At 41.6% G+C, this 13,765-nt stretch overlaps 1 protein-coding gene across 1 annotated transcript in view; it reads left to right on the plus strand.

The window, feature by feature from the left end:
- NAV2 (neuron navigator 2) overlaps positions 1–13,765 on the plus strand; it is a 420,322-nt gene that overhangs the window by 121,068 nt on the left and 285,489 nt on the right. Inside the window, 1 exon segment of the mRNA XM_025200388.1 lies at positions 3,737–3,854. Coding sequence (XP_025056173.1) covers positions 3,737–3,854 — 118 coding nt within the window.

Raw genomic sequence — 13,765 nt, forward strand, 5'->3', positions numbered from 1 at the left:
CCCGCGCACTTCTCCTTCTAACTCCCCCCACCCCCGGGGGGGGGGGGGGGAAGATCATCACGACCTGCTGATTTGAACACATACAGTCCCTCCAGAAGTTCCCTGACTAGGTCCTCTCTGACCCTGGGCCTGACTGTGCCTCCCCTGGGACCATCGGGGATCCTGGTGATGGGGATGACTTGGTACCTGCTCAGAAAAATGGACGCAAAGAAATTGTTAAATAGGCTAGCTTTGTCGTCTGGTGAGACCACCAGATTTCCTAGCGTGTCCTGCAGAGGCCCCATGTTACCCTGAACCTTCTTTTTACTCCCTATGTATTTAAAAAAGGATTTTGTGTTATCCTTGATCCGGGTCGCTAGTCCCAGTTCCACCTCCGCCTTGGCCTTCCTAACAGCCCCCCTACAATCCCGAGCAATGGAGGTATAGTCCTCCCTGGTGATGGCCCCTCCCTTCCATTGGGTGTATGCCTCCTTTTTAGCTTTGAGACATTCCTGGATGCTTTTGGTAAGCCATGGGGGCTTTTGAGCACTCTTGCCCCCTTTGATCCATGTTGGGATTGCCTAGTCCTAGTTCTTTAACATTCTTACACATTTAAAACCATATTTTTCTATCATGAAAATGTTTTCTTGCCTAAGGATCTAAAGAACTTATTCTGTTATGTGAGGGCTTTTTTCCTGACAATGGAAATCAGTTACTCATATGTAGTCAGCATTTGTTTCACTGAGATGTTTTTCATTGAGATGTATTCCACTGAGATGTTTCAGCCTGTTTTGTTTTTAAAATGCACAATACTGCTAGCTTAATAGTAAATGCATATCCCGTTTAATCTGAAATGTAAAGGTGGAAGTAGAGGACAAATGAGGGAAAACCATAAAATGTTATTCAACACTTGAGTGTTATGGTCAGCACAATTGTCAACATTGTTTTCCAGATCTTGTTACATGAAAATAAAATACAAAGAGAAAAATATTGAGTCTCAATATGCTTACTAAGATGTTTACTAAGAAAGAAGTCTTTCATGCCCTGCCATCTCTACCTTACCCTTTTTTAATTAACAGCCAATTGCTAGTTGTAGTGGGGGAGAGGAAAGCAAAGATTTTCTTCTCTCTCTCTCTCCCTCTCTCTGTCTCTGTCCAGTGTTCCCTCTCAAGGAGGGAAGAAAGAATACTGGTACTTACTTGGTGGGTTTAGGAGTTGGCTTTTAGTTCTTGAAGACGAGGGTACTTCTGATTCTCTTCTCACTTATTCTGATTTTATACCTATATAATTCCTTTATTTACTTAGTGACCTTTATTTATATTAATAGAAAATTAGAATCCAGCCCATTGTCTGTAAAGGCCTCGATTCTGCCATCTCACGATGTTCAATAAGGACAAGTGCAAAGACCTGCACTTAAAACGAAACAATCCCATGCACTGGTACAGACTGGGGGCTGACTGGTTAAGCATAGCTCTGCAGAAAAGGACCTGAGGGTTACAGTGGACAATGAACCAACAGTGTACCCTTATTATGAAGAAGGCTAACAGCATACTGGGCTGCATTAGTAGGAGCTTTGCTAGCAGACCAAGAGAAATGATTATTTTCCTTTATTCGGCATTGGTGAGGCCACATCTGGAATACTGTGTCCATGAGGTCCCTTGCAACCCTAATTTTCTAGAAGACCTAGAAAGCATAGTCTGCATGCTCTCTTAAGCTTGTATGCACCACTGGAGTACCTGTTAAGGCATAGGATACAGGGCAGAATCTGGCCCAAAATGTGTTTTGAGTTCTGTTCTAGTAAATCAAGGAACTGATCCTGATATAGAAATAAGCCTCTACAGATTTTTTTAATGTTTAAATTTTTTTTTTCACAAAACCTATATGAAAAATGTCTGTCTGTCATACTTTCTTGTTTGGAACAAGAGCAGACAGTATAGTGGTCTCCCTTCTGCGCCTGTTTAGTGTACTAATAGTTGACACTGGCATAGCTCAATGAATGTGTTTTACCTGAGTTACTAATGACAGTCATTAGCACAGTGTGATTAGAAGAAACAACTTAATTCTTAGTAATGTAGGTAAACATTGTGATTTGTTTGGGAGGATTCCAAAATCAAAGTTGAATTAATATGTACATTTACCTTGAAGTTAAATGACTAACCAAACTGCCCCATTAATATAGATCCCAGACTACCTGACTAATTCTACCAGCGATGGATGCAGAATACCCTATCTGCTAAGTTGATAATGATCTATTTACTGTGCCTTTGATTAACTTTAATTTTAGTCAGGTTGAAATCAACATCACAATCCTACAAGTTTCCAAAAATAGTTTAGTGGTCTTGATTTTCATGTATATTTGTTTAAAATAGTTCTTAATGAGGAGAATCAAGCTCAGCAGATTTATCTAAAAGCTCTGTCTTTGTTAAGCATTTTTAGGATATGGGCACATCTAACTTAGTCTTGTTTAAACACAGTTTAAACCTGAAATAGACAGATATACAAGCCTGTTAAACTGGTTTAAAGCTACCTGGAATGGTTTAAAAGGGCATCTGGAATAACAGGTACCCTTTTGAACTGGTTCACAGTGTACTGGTTCAGTGGTACGTGTAGACCCCAAGCATGCTATGACATAGGTCCGGTTGGTCTTCCAGGCATACTGTGCTCATCTGCCCTGTAAATTGCTTGGGTTTTTTTGTGGGCAGGCACATGGAGTAGCTTACAGCTCTGTGGTTTTGTTCCTCTTATTATCCATTTTCAGGTTTCACTTTTCTTAATGTTTTTCTTGACTGTGGTCTGTTTGAATTCATAAATTCATTTATTTTTACTCCCAAACTCTCAGCATTTTTTAGGAGATAGCAACATTTCATTCCATTTTTCAGGGTTCTTATATTAACAAGTGGCTACTCCTCTTTATATGCTATAGGAGTTGGTTCTGTTAGTGTCTGGAATCCTCCACCACCAAATAAGTGAAAAATAATCATAGGTTACTTTATTTTATTGTCTATGGACACTGTATTTACTATGGTTATAGTTGGTACAGTGTGTGGGAAGGAGAACTTGGCCCTTAAAAAAGATATACATATCTTTAAAACCTCTTGATTTAACTGCTTTATTTATATTTGTTTGCTATGTTTTGAGGTGTTGCTTTATTTTATGGGTAAGTCACTATAATTAGATATCTGTAAGGAATTTTAAAATCAGTTTAATGGATCTAGTAGAGACTGGGAATGTATTAGAATGGATAGAACTCATACGTTAAGATGTCTTTGCATCTAAGAAGAACTGCCCTATGAGCCTACATTGAAAATTGAGCCTCTCTGTGACTGATATTCCTTAGAAATAGTCTTTAAAAGGGATTCTTGCAGAGGAGAAAAATGGCAGAAAGAAAACACAAAATACTTAGGTAAAGAAAGAAATCGATCTGCAAAGTTGTCACTGCTGCAGACCATTTAGTTCCATGTCTGATGCTCCATTCAAGCTGTAGCATGTTTAGAAGCTTGCTTTAGGTTTCCCGAAGCTCTGATGTCAGATTTCTCAATAGAAAAAAGCCATACTATAGTAAGCTGAATACGTGATCTGCACAATGCCCTGAATTTTAATGTTTGGCTTGTTTCAAACAGCTCGGAAAGCAGGCATCTTCTGTTCAAGGTCTGAAAATCGGAGAGGAAGTTTTAAATGGAGTCAGAGACAAGATTCTGATTTTTAGGTTTTATCAAGTGCATAGAATTTAGTTTTTATGTTTTTTCCCTTTTCATAGATTTATACGGATTGGGCTAATCACTATCTAGCGAAATCTGGGCATAAACGCTTGATAAAGGACCTGCAGCAAGATGTGACTGATGGAGTCTTACTGGCTGAAATCATCCAGGTTGTAGGTGAGTGAGTTTCTTTTTTTTGTACCATGTACACACCCACTCAGTCAGAGCCACTGCTTGTTTATCTCTCCCATAAACATGGGAAAAAAGAAATTGAACTGCATGGAATTAAGATGATAATTCTCCCTAGGGGCTTTGATAATTAATTTGATAAAGCCTGTTGTTAAGGGATTGTGGAAAAGTATTTGATGCTCTTGATAAGATCTCCTGACATAGCAGTATCTCCCAAGACAGCTGAAGGGAAAAGGCAGCTGATGAGCTTTTTTCTGTTATGCTGTTTGTACCCTTGCCTGCCTTTTCATTATCTCTACTACCATTCCCTTATTTGGACTGGTCTGGAAATAATTCACCACAACAATGGTCTGCTATATTGAACCTGCCACCTCCAGTTAGATCTGAAAAAATCTCTGTGCAGTTAGGAAAAAGGGAGAAAATGTTTATGTGGAGGAAAAAAGAAAACTTTCATGATGTTTGGACACTTATCTTGCTGGGATCCTTTGACCCTAGCTGACTTCCTGAGCTTGGGGCAGGGGGCTGGACTTGCTGATCTCCTGAGGTCCCTTCCAGCCCTAATGTCTGTGAAATGATCAGGCTTATTTATCAATCCAAGAGCCCAAAGGTTATAGGCCTGATCCTTTGAAAAGCTGGGTATCCTCAGCAGCTTGCAAGACGGCCCTATATAAGGCTCCATATTCTCTCCCTGTTGACTTGGGTCTAGATTCTTCATTAGTTCCGTTACAGACTCATCTGTCTGGTATTTGGGATGCCACAAAACACATGGATGGAGCAGTGCCGACCAACAGAAACTGGATGCCCATTGAGAGAGGGACCTCAGGTGCAGGGGCATGTGGTTTGTGGTGCCCCATACCACACGCAGGGAACGTGAAAACATGAGCCGTACCGGAGAAATGTGAGCCCTATCATAATTTGCTACCTGGAAATCCAGGTAGCAAAAAAACAAAGCAGGGAAAAAACCGGTGCAAAGCATTCATCTGTATCATGCCCTGGAACAAATGGAGGGCTGGCAGTCCAAAGCAATGCTTTGGCTGCTGGCCAGGCTCTGTGTTGCCGGATCTGTGCCCCCGCTGCACCAGAACACCAGGTAATACTTCTGGGGACAACACAGGTGCTAGCCCAAGCCTTCCCTACCTAGGACAATTTGCTGTGCTCTGACGTGCATGCGCAGAGCATGCAATAGGGTACAAAGCAGTGGTAAAAATTTGTGCCACTGCTATTTGTGCCTCTACATGCATATGCTCCTGTACTTGGGGACCTGTCCTAAGAGGAATTAGAGTAACTGTTGCTATTGACAGAAAGTGTGACAGACTTGAGATGCAAATTAAGACATCACTGAAATAACAAGACATCAGAGCTTGCATATGTATATCCATTAGATATTCAGCGCACGGGAGTTAGGACTCTGAGTTAAGGTTAGGAATTTATGAACCAGACAGTCGGCTGACATAACTAAGCATAACTCCATTGACTCCAATAGAGAGAATGAACTTACACCACATGAGGATCTGGTCCATTCACACTGAATAAACAATACGCCACCCAATATCTATGTACTTGTCTACATTAAATGAGGAAATTTCATAGGTCTAAAATGGTCTTGACTATTTATCCACATTGACTTTTAAAAGATATTGAGCGCCTGATTGCCTTTTGGGCTTTAGTAAATCTGTCTGTCCATATACATACATGGATGTACATTTATATGTACATTTGTGTTTAACAATGTTATGCAAAATCCCTGTGTAACCACATGCATATAAAAATACCACCCTAAACACATTATACCTACCTATGCCAAATAGTTGAAAAAGTCAGAACAGCTAACTCTTCCAAAAGTATTTCATAGTTATTGTTTCCCAAAATCTCTGATTTTATTCTATTTTTCATTTGCCTACCTTTTCTCACTGCAGCTACTGCAGTGTTGGTTCTATTGCTCTAAGACACAGCTGTGAAAGGCTAAAATGAGGTAAAGGATTTTTTTTTCACAGAATCCTTTTCCAAATAAAAGAAAATCCATGTTTAAACACACACATTTTAATCCCCCAAACTGGCAGTGAAAGAAAAATATTCATTTGCATCTACTATCTTTTGGCCTTAGGCAAGCTGCATCTCATTGTCAACTCAGACGTGGTAACTTCCACACATGGAAGTGGCTTTAACTGCAGCTACAAAATCAAGACCTGTTCTTATAAATAAGGATTAGCACAATGGAGCTTTGTAATGGTATTGCTAGGTGCCTTTTCCCTTCTGCATGCTGTGCTGTCTGTTGTCTGTAATGGTAGGTAGGAGTAAGCAGCCATGTCACAAAGATATTTTTCCTTTTATGGGGGTTGATTGGATATCTAGTGAGTATCCCAAGTTAAAAAGAATCTATTTAGGTGAAGTTGGTGATGGAAATTCCTTGTGTTCACTTCAGTTTTGTACTGAAAAACCTTTGATGTTGGTATGTCAGTGCTAAAGGTGATTTGCAAAGGAAAAATAGGTTTGCATATTTTTTCTGAAGAGTAAAGAAGCATTTTTAAAGACTTTTGTTTTCTCCAAAATTAGTTTTTTCTTCCTCTTTTTATGAGAAATTAAAATTTTTGTCTATGCTTTGTTTTTTCGTAGAAGATTCCAAAGATTGTTAGAAAACTGATAGAATTATGCTATCAGAGATGCTCTATAATTAAGCTTAATTAATTAAAAGATTATATGATTTTTATTTGGCTGTTTAAAACACACTGTTCTTTTTGTTATCATTGATTTAGTTCAAATGCCCAAATAACACAGCTGGGAAAATATATTACTATTCAGTTTTTAACATCCATACTGCTTCAGGTAGTGGCTAACAAAGCTCAGAATCCACATCTGAGATCTATGAAAATAACCTCCAACAAAATAAATGAAAAAACAAGCTACATATTTCTGACATTTCTAAGGGGAAAATAACCAAATCGTATCTTTTATTATAAAAATGCAGTCTTTGGAGCCTTCATTATGTATCATAAGGAAGCAAAAAAGCATAACTGCATTTAAAGAACTTACAAATGCCTGGACTGTAGTGATGTAGATGGGCATTTAAAATGGAAAATCAGTCACTGAGAAATGCTTTCTGAATATGTTGGTACATTAAAGAGATTTTGGTTTCAGTTGGACTTACACACAGGCTGAGATCTTCAAAGCTACATGATAGATTTGAATGCCCAGTTCCCATTAAATTTTGGACAGCCATGCGTCACACGTTTTTTAGAGAACGCCTGTTGTCCTCGTTAGCTTTTGAGGGAGGATCAACACTTTGCAGGGTCAAGTCCAATAGAAGATCAACTCCACAGCTCAGTTTTGCAAAAACATATGCAGGTGAGTAACTTGACTCACATGGGTTATTCGCATTCAAGTCAGTGAGACTGTTCACATGGATCAAGTTGTGAACAGTGTGTATTGGCAGGATCACAACTAATTTATGTAATGCTGACCTTTTGAAATGAGGTGTGAGAGATCAATGCTATCACTGTGAATTGTTACAGAGGTTCACGAGGTCCAGCAAAATGAATAAAACAATGAAAGGACAATCTTATTTAGGATTTTATAACAAGGTAGAATTTTCATTCGCCTTTTATTATAACTTGTCATCCAAATTTGAAAAAATGGAGAAATTCTACAAATATCTGAAACCTTATACATATGAATATCCCATTGAGGATAGAAATATATATCATTACAGCTACATAAACATTTTAAGAATTAAAACTACTTGTAATATAGCATGTCAAATTGTCAGTTGGGTGTCTGTCAAACCTTCAATTTACTAACTTTAATCATAAACCAATCCTAATGTCAGTGTCCACTGATACCTGGAATGTTCCCTGAATTTTGGTATTGATGAGCTGTGGTCTTCAAATATTATTTTGTTTGAGATAGGGAACAGATACTAAGGAGCTATTACATCTGATTTCACACAGCCAGCTAATGGTTCTGCTACTCTGATCAGGTGGAATACATATTTCAAGACTGTACTGATCTGAGAACACAGATTTAAAAGCTGGATTGCCATAGATAGTTTGCGCATTGTGCAAAAACAGATATACTGTAAAATGTTGTTTCAGGCATACTTTTTTGCAGATAAAAAGTGAAATGAAGTCTATATGTTCAAGACTCATGCCTACAACAATAATCATAAAAGCTGACCTAGTGATAAAACGTTTAGTTTTTCTTGCGATTGTAGTTTTTACTAACAAATTAATAGAGGACACAGTTCTGCAGTTGAAGTAAATGGGACTTTCCACTGACTTTAACAGGACAAGTTTCAGGACCTCACTTTAATTAAAAATAATTTATTTTATAGCACAGTGTTTCTCACGTCACAATATTCATGGTTAAAAGTGATCAGAGAGCTATGTTCCAAACATAGTAATATCCATAAATAAAGTCCAGTAGTTTTCTATGTTGCCAAACTGCTGTCTTTGGTGTCACTTGACTGATCACTCATGTTACACCACAGCTCACTAAGGGCTTTTCTACATATGGGTTTATTCAAGAATAGCTATTCAGGAACTTACATGGGGAAATGGTTTATGCTAAATCAGGAGCAAGCACTTTTAGTCCAGAACAAGAATGTCTATATATGGAATTCTTCAGGAATAGTATTTCACATTTAAATTTGTACAAACCCTTATTTTAGAACAACATTCATGTGTAGACAAGTGTTAAATCTGAGACATCAGATTATGAATTTAGGTTCCATTAGAGCATTTGGCTCAAGAGTAAATAGGATATGTTTGATCATTCTTTGGGTGAGACCTTAAACAAAGAATTCTTTTTCTGGATGAATTTGCAGGTGAAAATTAACAACACTTTATAAAGTATGCCGGCCAATGTTCCTTTACTCAAGAAAACATTTTCTGTGGTCCAGCAGTGGGTCTGAGATGCTTGTGAGCTGTCATGTTTGTAACAAAACCCCCAATTCATTACACTACTGTGCACTGAGTTGTCTTTTGTATAAAGAGTTTTATAAATCCAAGCCCATTCTGTTCTATCTGATCCATTTTAGTTTCATTCCTAACATAATTTTTCATGTGTTCTATGGAACGACATTTGTTGAAGCCTTTTTCAGGGTATGCGTACCTATTTATATAATTGGGGCACTGGCAGCTGCCTGACTGACAGATTTAAGTTTATAACTGATAACAGAGACTCTTTGGCCCTCATGCTATCTTATATTTTTGTCTTTAATGATCCATCTCACAATAATGTAATGAATCCACCACAGCAGAAATAAAGTCTAAAGATTCTATTAAGTTCTCTTCTCTTTCCTGCCTTTGAAAAAGAGAACAGTATCTGTTCATATAACTTTCGTTACAGTGTAAGCTGATTTGCTGTGTCCAGCTTACTAAAGGGAAAAGAAAAAGGCCATCAAACCCCTTCAATTTATACATCAAAAATCTGCAGATGCTTAGAAAGCTCAGGGTGACATTCATTTAATCTGCATACACTCAGATTACTCTGGTTTTAAGATGAAGTTTCATGGGGAGAAAAAGAAATCATACTTCCCAAACCAGGATCCATACTTGGGGATGTGCTTCTTGTGCAGGGTTTTAAAGATAATGGATGTTCCTAATTACGGGTCTATCGAATTCAAGGAAGCAGCCAGCCAATTTCATAGGCAGATCATGGGGCTGGCTGCCATTTTTGAGACCCTATCATGGTGGAGCCCCCATGCCTCTGATTGGCTGAGGGCTGCCTACGCCTCCCCCACCCCACTATGCTGGTCATCTATGACCCAACATATGGAGGGAAAGCAGGTAGGTGGGGGGTGGAATAGTGAGGCCATCATTATGAGTAGGGACCAGCCAAATCACGATTGTGCAGATTTCACCACAATTGTGAAATTGGGTGATCTCCATGAAATCTGCAGAAAGAGGGCTGTCTGTTGTGTGGCCTCACCCCTTGCTGCTGATAGACTAAGAGGGCTGTCCATTATGCAGCCCCACCCCTCACTGCTGAGGAGTGGCAACCATCCTGCCTGCTTGCTTTCATACCAGCAGCAATGTTCATGCCAGGCTGCATGGCTGGGAGGACTACTGGCTTCCACTTGGGAGCCAGTACTTTATTTTTACTAAGTGTTTTTTTCCTCCCCCCATGGATTTCGTGGTGATCACCCAATTTCATGATTTCTGTGAAATCCGTGCAATTGTCATTTGGGTAGGTCCCTACTCATAATGATGGACTCAGTATTGCACCCCCAACCCACCTGCTTTCCCTTCATGGCCAGCACAGAGCATTCTTCTGCATGCCACCTGTTGCCTTCAGTCCCCTTTCTTCTTGGTGGTGTGACTGAGCACTCCATGGCCATAGTGACTGAGCACTCTGAAATACCCAGTATGCTTCCTCTCAGCCTCACTGAACATACACTGTTACCAGGACTGACTTATGTAGCCATATACAGTAAATATGTGTGTCACAGGGAAAAGACAAAGGGGGAATCCCGGGGCAGGAACCCACAGAGGGGAATGGAGGAAAAAACCAGGATAAAGGGAAATACTTACCCGCAGCGGGATCCACAGTGAAATCAGAACCCAAGGAAGAACCCGCGCATATCATCAGCCATGCCTTTATACAGCTGCAGCAAGCCAGTGACGTCAGCGACAATTGCCGGCCGGTGGAAATAAAATGGGCTGTTGGCAAAGAGGGAGGAGGCAGAAGGGTGCCAGCAGGGGCACCAGTAGGAGGTGTCTGTTCAAAGCTCCCACAGGAGCGAGGAGAGCCAGAGGCTGCTTTCCCCATCAGGGAAGAACCCTCCAGCATGAGCTGCAAGCCAGAGACTGCCAGCTGCTGCAAGAGGAGCCAGAAGCGGCTCCCCACAACTGGGAGCTCGGGTATAGGAATAGAAGGGCGCAGAAGCTCCCCAACGCCAGTGGCTACAGCAGAGGAACTTGGAAGACCGACAGCATTCCCCGTGCCAGACCAGGTGGGATCACTGAGGGCCCTGGGGAAGCCGGAGAGGCACACCAGGTGGGAGACAGGAGGCAAGGGCAGCATTAGGAGCTGCAAAGCACAGCGGTCCACAGTGTGATGCTGAGCCAGCAAGTAACCAGGGGACAGACATCCACTGGGGGACCGCAGGGGGCCTGAAGAAACAATAGGCTGGGAGTCAGGGGAGAAGAATAGTGGTGGAGTCCACAGGACACTTCGGCCATATACAGGGCCTAGCCTATACCCATTGGGCCGATGGCTGGGTGGTCAGCAGCTTGGCTGGGGGGCCCGGCAAAGGGACAGTTGAGGTCCCTTGTAGAGAAATGGCGGTTCTTTTTTTGTGTGTGTTTATGTTTCCCCCTTTTGGAGGGGCTGAGGGTTGGAGCTTCTTTGGGAGCCATAGTGTTATTTAAACCCTGGGTTGATCTTTTGGCCTTAGGGAAAAGGTGGGAGGCTTGCAACCCGGGCAGGATACTGTAGGGCTGTAGCCGGGAGAATCACCCCTTCTGAAAGGGGTCAGGGGGCTCAACGGTTGGGAATCTGGCCGGAAGGACAACCATGACTCGTGAAGGCTTGGTGTAAGGGCGAGGTGCAGGGGAGGTGGAGCCTCACAGAAGTTCGCCGGATAAACGTCCCGCCATCTAGAGACCCCACGTGGTCAGACCCTTCACTGAAGTAATAATATTCAAAGTCATGGCAGGTGAGATTGGGGAAGACCATATCGGAAGCAAACACCTTCTTGACGGACCACCGGGGGCGGCAAGGCAAGCACCATTGAACTTCCGGGCCAGAGCCGCATGGGACCAGATGTTCGAGGCCAGACGGGCACAATGTGAAATAAAATATTCATTTTTAGATCTGCATAAGACACATGGAACACTATAAAACTTGGCTACTGAGTAGGCAACCTGGAAAACACAGCAGGAGCCATGGCCTAGGAAGCCTCAGATATAAGGCACTGAAGCAGGCTACAGTCTTCCCTCTTTCGTGGCATGTATGAAAGGCTGGAAATTCTGAACTATTTTGTATGAATAACATTATGGCAGCTGAGGCCTAGAAATAGGCAAGGACCACCACCATGGTAGCATGGAGAGGGAAAGGGAAAAAAAAAACTATCATGGAAAAGAATTGTTAATTTGGTCCATGCTTATTTTCAAATATGAACTGTAGTTTTATGGGCTTATGATGGAGGTATACAGTATTTCAAAGAGGAATGAGGTATACAGTATTTCAAAGAGGCAGTATATAAGAGCATGATGTGGCAAACCATCTCTGCATGCCTTTGACTCCCCAACCTGAGTGACCAGAATGGGCTGACTGAGGGTGATCTGAATTCACACCTCTTGTCATGAGACTAGAAATGTGCAGAAATGTTAATAAGTATTTCTGTTCTGTATTTGAGAAAAATGATGTATTCATATCACACAATGAAATACTTTCCATTACAGTATGGACTCAAGAAGACATTAAATGACAGCTCATAAAGTTAGACATTTTTAAATCAGCCAGTGTAGATAATTCAAGTACAGAAGTTTAAAACAATCAGGCTCAAGAGTACCATGGACTACTACTGTTGTTTTTCAACATCTCTTAAAGCACGTAGACAGTTTTAGAGAAATGAGAGAAATTTAATGTGCCAATTTTTGGATAACCCTGTTAATTATAGGCATGTGAGCTTGACATTGATCCCAGCACAACAGGAGAACAGCTAATATGGATCTTGATTAATTAAGAATTAAAGGAGGATAATGTAATTATTCTCAATCAACATGGTTTTATAGAAAATAAATCTTGTCAGGCTAACTTGATATCAGTTTCTTTGATGAGATACAAGTTTGGTTGATAAATGTAATGTTGATATAACAGAGTTCTTTAAGGCATTTGACTTATCACATAACATTTTTATTTAAAATCATATAAATCAACATACTACAAATTAAATTGATTTTAAGTTGATGGCTATACCCTGTAGAGGAGGGATCATGTAGAGAAAAGGGGCGGGGGTGTAGCTCTCTATGTTAAGGAAAGCTACACGTCCCTGCAAGCCGATATTGGTGGCCAGGGTGGACAGCTGGAGACCCTCTGGGTTAAAATTCATGCAGAACACAGCACAGGGGACACAATGGTGGGAGTCTACTATAGACCTCCCACCCAAAGTCCTGAGCTTGACCAGGAGTTTGCCCGGGAACTGGCTGAGGCCGCATGCTCCAGGACCATGGTTGTCATGTCATGGGTGACTTCAATTACCCGGACATCTCGTGGGAGGATCGCTCAGCAAAATCTGAGCGGTCGCAAAGCTTCCTCTCGTGCGTGGATGACCTCTACCTGACTCAAGAAGTCTATGGGCCAACGAGAGGCAAAGCGCTGCTCGACCTGGTACTGGCTACTGGGGATGACCTAGTCGGTGACCTAGTGATCGATGGGAAGCTGGGTGACAGCGACCACGAGCTGATCACCTTCACCATCCGCCGAAAAGCTGGCAAGTCGGTCAGCAACGCGCAAGTCCTTGACTTCAGGAAAGCCGACTTTGACAAGCTCAGGAGGCTTGTCAGTGAGGCCCTAAGGGACCGTGACCACAGGGAGAGGGGAGTTCAAGAGGAGTAGTTGCTCCTCAAGGGAGCGATCCTCAATGCACAAACTAAGTCTATTCCATCTCGGAGGAAAGGCAGCAAGAGGGCACAGCAGCCCCCCTGGCTCTCCAGGGACCTAGCAGACATCCTGAGGCTAAAAAGAAAGGCCTACAAAGGGTGGAGGATGGGAGTCACCTCCAAGGAGGATTATTCTGCACTGGTCCGGTCCTGTAGGGAGCAGACCAGGAAAGCCAAGGCTGCAACTGAACTCCAGCTAGCTTTGAGCATCAAGGACAATAAGAAGTCCTTTTTCAGATATGTGGGGAGCCGGAGGAAAAGCAGGGGCAACATTGGACCCCTGCTGACCCAGATGGG

Source organism: Alligator sinensis, unplaced genomic scaffold, assembly GCF_000455745.1.
Source record: "Alligator sinensis unplaced genomic scaffold, ASM45574v1 scaffold442_1, whole genome shotgun sequence".
Taxonomy (NCBI): domain Eukaryota; kingdom Metazoa; phylum Chordata; order Crocodylia; family Alligatoridae; genus Alligator; species Alligator sinensis.